Genomic DNA, 7,132 nt, shown 5'->3' with positions numbered 1-7,132 from the left:
TAATGTGATTGAAAAAATACTGTCAGATCGACATCGAGTTCTCTGTCATCAATCAATAGTTCAGCATCATCCATCAGCTCCGAATTAGATCCATGCTGACCAGTTCTGGTGTTGGCCAACTGGGAGTGAAATTCTTCACGAGCCTATGGGAAAAGAAAATCTAAATCAAACACAATAATGATAAATGTCAATGAAATTTTGATTAGCAGCTAAGTACTCGTTCTAAAATAAAAAAGTGGCCGAAGCAATGAACTCCTTTCACCATCCGATCACAATTCATGTAGTTCAATGAATGTTGATTATTCATACAAATTGTTACACACATGGTTTATTCAAAGAAAGTCTGAACATTCATTATGAAAATAATATTATGGTACTTAATAGGTAGGATAGTCAATGGAGAAAAAAGTGGTATTGACATGTGAGGAGAATGGAGCCATCCAAACTCCCTCATATTATATTGCACGGCCAACTCTAAGGTAGAAAAAGACTCCTCGGGCATCACCGATAAGATGAATCGACAGCTGGGAATCGAGGAATACTGCTGGAGGGTAATCCCTCTTGAAAATCAGGCTACAAGGCCTACAGTAAGAAGAAAAAGAAGACTTAAAGCAAATATTTGTTTCTTTCAAAGCACCCCTCTTTGCTTGCCATTATAACTGTTTCTTTTATAGTTTATTGGTCCTCGGAATGCATTGGTGCGATGGTTTATAGCTGCAAAGACGATTTCTCTGAATTTATTTTACACATTGAAAACAATATATTTGAAAAGTAATTTTTTATTTGGGAAGTACGAAAAAGTCTGCTGAAGACATATCTAAAGAGTACTGCTGAAGACATATCTGGAGAGTACGGAGGGAAAGGAAGGACGGCTGTTCCGTGACTTGGTGCGTTGTTGTGTCCAGCAATTGTTCTGCCGCAGATAAGACATTTTCAAAATCTATATTGGTATACAATTAATGGAAGAACTGAAATTGGAGTGGTGGAAAGCGAGCATGAGAGAGTACTTTGAAGGCGATAAAATTTGTAAGTCTTACTAGTACTGTAATAATTATTTAAAAATGAATGACAGACTTTGCGAACAGAGTAGTATTCTGATTCTAGTAGATCGGAATCAGCGCTATATAAGCTCCCGATGACACTGCGACCTGTGAAGATCTATTGTGACGGGTTTCCATAAATTAGTTTCTCGCCCTCCAAGCCCAGGTCTTCAAAGAGCCTGGCTATTGTGCGGAAGACAAGTGTATTTTCAGATTGCTTAATCTCCCCCTCCAAGCCAAGATCCATAAAGTATCAAGCTATTAGATAGGGTGCTAGCTTTCTAACATCCAACGGAGCAATATATAAAATCCACTTTTTACGACATTAAAAACTGCAGATATTTTCGATAAGATGTTCGCTACTTATCTTTTAGTAAATATTTTAAATGTCCTGCAGATAAAAAAATTCATGACGTAATTATGTTATGTAAAAAAGAATCTTTCGAGCAGAAATTTAAAACACGAATAATGGAACTAGGAGTGGAATTAATTTGCATTTTTCTTAGCCAATCATCTGAAAAAATGATTAGGTTCGGTTAATTATCATAATAACCTATGTTTACTGGTTGATTTTGCTGTACACAGGGAAATTACAAAGTAAATATATGATGGACCCTAATGAGTATTAAAATTCCTCAATTATACCTGGAGAATAGCATCTTGCGGTGTTCCCTGATCATTGAGCTGGTGTAGGGTGGCTTCAGGATGTGACGAACCTCGAGGATTGTGGACAAGTCGTCTCCTTCTTCTGGCATCATCTTCCCACAGATCCAGTTTCCAAAAAGCAGGTCTAGTGAATAAATTTCAAATTTATCATTATAATGTTGTCATACCAAGTAAAAGATTAAATATTGAGAAATAAAGATATCCATTACTTTTGTTCAGTCTGTTCCACAACGCCCCAAGCTCCGTGCTTATTGGACATTATATGTCGTACTTTCTCTAGAAGTCTGCAGGCGATGACTCCATCCCTGCGTCTGGCCGCCGTTATGAGATGGTCGCACATGCGTTCCTCTTCCGTGCGCTCTAAGACCGTTGACGCACACTGTGACTGAAATAAATTCAAATTCAAAATACAATCTGAAAGATGATAAGTATCTACTCACAGACCCGAAATTCGTCAGTAACACGACAATAGTCAAATTATTTTAGCATTATTTATGTTCAGGTTGATAAAAATGTACAAACATATCTCAGCGCTGTGATGACAAGAAATTTAAATGGATATTTTTCTGTATATACCTTGCACAATCACGGAAAATAAGAAAACAAAAACGTCTACATTATTTTTTAAAGAAAACTCCTTTCTTGAATGGACAAAATTAGCTCATTGCAGCAATCCTCATAATATGAGGATATTTTTGCCAGCCGTGACTCCATATATATTTTTTGCAACTTTCAAAACAAGGAGCTACTTTTGTTAATTTTAAATATTCCATTTTATTGAATTCATTCGGAAGAAAAAAATGCCCATTTTAGCTGTGTACCCTGCAAATGTCAAATATTAAAAATGTGTTATAATTGTTGTCCTCCGAAAAAGTATAAAGACTTAGCGGGTAACTCAAATTATAGCACGTTGTTTTATATAATACATTATAATACGCTGTTCCACAGCACTATTTTTTTTTTTCATGCAGCAATTTAAAAACTGTAGTCGAAACCGGGCATAATGTAGAGAGTAGTGAGGGAAAAACTCCATGTGAATCTAGCATTTCTCTACAAGGATTTAGAAATACTCCAAACACTCTTTATTATTTAGGATCAAAAGCATTCCAAAAATTTGTTAATGCATTGTGTTACATTTTTATCTAAATTTGTTGCAACAGAGAGGGAAAATATCTTTGATAAGGGAATATGGAAGTCTAGGTTTAGATCCAAATAACTCTATAGAGAGGAAATCCAGCCCGCCTACAAACATTTGGACATACTCAAAATATTGTTGCTTAAACTACCCGGTGTAAGAGGCAGTAAAAATTGAAAAGTTATTTTCAGGCATTGCTAGTAGGTGAAAATAATTCAGCCAGTTGAATCTCACCCACGGCAAAAAAGGTTTCAGCTCTTTTACTTCACAAAAATCAACAAATGGAAAAGTTGAGAAAATGTGGATGTAGACATAGACAGAATGTTGAATTACGTAGTAAAAGTGGCCACTCAAACTAGCCAATGACAGGTTATAAGCCCTGTAAATGCCTAGACTTCCATATTTTATTCTTAGAAATGTTTTCCCTCCGCAGTTGCAATAAATATCAATGTTTTACATACCTCAAAATCAGCATGTTTCAGTACATCGTCAGCTCTCATCCTGTTGAGAATGAACTCTGCCTCGTTGGCGACCCGCACTATGTGGTCCTTCATGGCGTGCGACAGGAGTCTTCCTTCGTTGATCAGTTCGATGAAGGCCAGCCCTGCGTGCTTCTGGAGGGAATTCTGCCACTCTTGGGAGCAGAGAAGCATGACGAGTTCCACAACTGACGTGCTGTTCTTGAATGTTGTGAGACCTGTAAATCAAGTAAATTTCTAAGTAACTTGAAGTGTAGTACTAATCACCTACCTTCATGACTCGAACGTCTAATTCATTAATAGAGAAGTCGAAAAACTTAAATTAAAGTTAAGAATACGGTTTAATTATGTAAAATTTCTGAGGAATCTCTACATGAGGGATATAGTACCATACCACTGCATCCCTCTTGGGCATGCTGAGGACTAACAGATTGAACCATTTTTTGAAGCGAATAAGAGGCTGTATCAGAAACTCAGCCATCTTGATCAGATTGAAACAGTTTGTAGAAGTTCGTTGTAGATGTTAGGATTCGTCCTGCGTACTGCCAGAATATTTGGTAATACACGAGTACTGAGAATTCTTTATAACTCGTTGGTGCGAAGTAGACTCGAGAGTGGCTTGATGATTTGGGTACCGTGTGAGTTGAAGTACTCTCTTATGGTGGAGAGGTTCAGAGGAAATTTCTTCAATTTCTCTACATGAGGGAGTGCGGGTATTATCCATGGCTTTATCCTACTGAGTTCCTCCAGGGTATGCTCGGTTACAGCAGTTTGAAAACCAGAAGGAATGTGTATTTATCTACGCACTTCTTTTGATTGTTGCGCGGTATTATTGACAACCCTGAAATTATGCGGAGCACTAGCTTTTGTGTTCTGGATAATTACCTTAAACAGAGTCAGCATAGACTGTTTCACATTCCAAAGTACAGGACCAGACTGCCAATAGTTATGCCTGTAGGAGGGACTATCTCTATGTCGAACAATATTACTTTGGACATTGACATTTTTCACATCTCTGAGGGAGTCTTTCGCTAAAAGATTCTCTTACTTGTTTAACATATTATTCTCTGGATATTATGTATACTTGTGTGTTCTTTTTATATATACCTAATATTACGTTTTTATTTTTATTATTTTTATTTTAATAATGTACATATATGGAAATAGAACTCTCAAATATTTAGTACCTAGAATTTTTAATTTATTACCAAAAGAACTTAAATTTAACTCACATTGTAACAAGAGCAAAATAAGAGAGTGGCTACTCGATCAAGAGTTTATATATGAATAGTAGCTTAGGTGTAAATATTTTATTTTTTCATATATTTTCTTGTATTTAAAAAATAAATTTATATATTATTATTTGTATAAACATGTTTGTTCTGATCTTTCCGGCTGTTAATTTTTATATGTTATTCATTGTTTTTATAAATGTAAATAATATTATTAAGTCCGTATAAATATAATCTTCACCAACAAGCTACAAAAAGTGGCTTGGTGGGATTTTAGTTTTAGTAAAAATATAACAAGTGAAATTTTTTTAAATTGTAAAAATGTATAATTATGCTATTAAATCAAATAAATTAAAATTAAATGATTGTACGGACATTAGTAAAATCAGAGGATATTCTGTTAATGAAGCCGAGTAATTTAAGTGATTTATTTACTGTATTATCTATATGCTCGTTGTATGTCAGTTTATAGTCCAAAACAACTCCTAAATCTCTGATGGACTTGACTACATCAGTTTTGGAGTTTTCTAATAGGTACTCGAAGGAAATCGGTTGTTTTGTTCTATGAAATGATATTATTTTGCATTTTTAAATATTTAGTTCTAATTTTTTACGTTTCAAATGGATACCTCCGACAGCGCCAGCATAGACTATTTTACCTTCCGTCCTCCAGAACCTGCTTGGCTTTCGTCATGCTGATAGGAAGAGCATGATCACTTTGGATTATCTTTTACATCAGTGAAACTATGTTTGGGAGGCAAATACTCTTGCTATTAAAGAGCATTATATCTTTATAATATAAGGCTCAAGGATACCTGGCCTGATATGTTGTCCAAATTGAACGCCTTAAATATTTTGCATTATTTCTCATGTTATTTTTGATCAGTAAAAATTTCTGCTTAGCATTTGAAAAAAATTATAATACAAATAAAGTGCCCGATTGTCTAAAATTACTAAGTGTAAAAAGACAAATCATTGTCCAACCTTTACCCTCCATCAGAAGTTCCTGGCCGTGGCTGCCGACCAGAGTCTTGGACAGGAACGGGGCGAAGTCGACCATGATCTCTCTCAAGAGGGGGCAGACGGGACCCAGCGCCGTCTCCAGCTTTTGCGTCAGGTTGGTCTCCCGGCTGTGCGAGGAGTCCTGTGGAGGGATTAGGCTAGGGAGGTGTGGGTGGCGTGAAGGGCGGGTGGGGGCATGCGGAAGGGGAGGCTGCTCTGTAGGGCGCTGTTGGTGCTTGTCGGAATGATCTGGAAAGTGACAGAAAACAACTAAAATAATCGCCTACAATGCTCGAGTCCTGGGTTCAATTTAAGGAAGAGCCTATTTGTTTGTAATGTGATTTTACACTATGATCTTTCATTGTATCTGAACTGTCAACTGAAGCTCAAGACTGACCTTAGTGTAACAGACAATCAAGCATCGAATACACGATCAGTAAGTAATATAGGAGGTGAATATTTTAGATTCCCTAAAACAAAAATCCAAGCAACTTGGAACAATCTGTACCATAAAAAACTAAAAGCGATTAATGAGTTTCCGAAAGCGGTTATGGACGCTAGTCTATCGCATCATTTCGTCATATGGCGTTGGTTTTTGTCAAAAACAAACATCTATTTACATAGGAAGCCAAAGTGTCATCAGAAAAAGTCTGAATTAATAACATTTGAAAAAACATTTTATTGTATGTAATATGTATTAGCTAAGGAATTACTAGTTTATTTTATTTTATTGAAATAAACGGCACTTAGTGCCTTTTACATATTAGTTACAAATACAATTAAATATACATACATGTAAACATAGTTATAAGTAATACATAGCATTTAAAACAATATTATTAATTTAGAAAGTCTAAGAAATATAAACTATATAAAAGAATAAAATATTACCAGTTATAGAATTATCGATAAAAAAAGATAATTTGGTATTAGAGATACTTTGAACCGGTTAAAAAAATAACTAAGAAGTAAATTTTGAATAATATTAAAAATATATATAATATTTTTATATGTATTATTATTGAAAACTAATATTTAGGTAAATAGTATATGTTTATGTATAAAAGTATATAATGATGTAAAAAAAATGATAAAGAGAAATATTTTTTACTTATAAATTAATTAAGAAAAGAAACGAAAAAAGAAAAAAAAACACTAATAAAGAAGTTTAAATCAAATTTTTAACAAAAGTAACAAATAGTTACCTAGAACTATTACCAATAAAATAAAGAAGAAGAGCCGTTCTATATGTAATAAATTTCATGTGAAATGAGTCACCAATGTCCTGGTACTTATTGCCTAGAGAGTGAAGTCTATTGATGACTGCATTTTTACCATATGATGTCGAAGTATTGTTGCCACAGTATTGGTAGGTTTGCCGAGTTGTCCTTTTTGGTACATTAAAACTAATTAGTGATAAAAGTGCAGGGGTGTCAAACATGGAATGGATTATTTTATATAAATTTAATAAATCAGTTATAATTCTCCTGTCACTTAGTCTTAATAATTTCAAAATAAACAGTAATAAATCATAATTTAAAAATTCAATACTAACACCTAATTTAAAATTTATAAATC

General features: G+C 34.4%; 1 protein-coding gene across 1 annotated transcript in view; it reads right to left on the bottom strand.

Annotated features, from left to right (window-relative positions):
- Window positions 1-20: 20 nt before the first annotated feature.
- LOC148272995 (neurobeachin-like) overlaps window positions 21-7,132 on the bottom strand; it is a gene marked incomplete at its 3' end in the record, with an annotated part of 32,725 nt that continues 25,613 nt past the window's right edge. Inside the window, exons 8-12 of the mRNA XM_088239285.1 lie at window positions 5,543-5,803; window positions 3,303-3,538; window positions 1,916-2,091; window positions 1,686-1,830; window positions 21-143 (exon numbers count right to left, since the gene is read on the bottom strand). Of these exons, the coding sequence (XP_088095411.1) occupies window positions 21-143; window positions 1,686-1,830; window positions 1,916-2,091; window positions 3,303-3,538; window positions 5,543-5,803 (941 nt within the window). The remainder of the gene's footprint in view (window positions 144-1,685; window positions 1,831-1,915; window positions 2,092-3,302; window positions 3,539-5,542; window positions 5,804-7,132) is intronic.

This window comes from Micrasema longulum, unplaced genomic scaffold (assembly GCF_059751315.1).
Source record: "Micrasema longulum isolate JH-2025_06_02 unplaced genomic scaffold, ASM5975131v1 h1tg002114l, whole genome shotgun sequence".
In the NCBI taxonomy this organism is placed as follows: Eukaryota; Metazoa; Arthropoda; class Insecta; order Trichoptera; family Brachycentridae; genus Micrasema; species Micrasema longulum.
The sequence above is the reverse complement of the archived record's forward strand: the minus strand, read 5'-3'. Positions and strand labels throughout refer to the sequence as shown.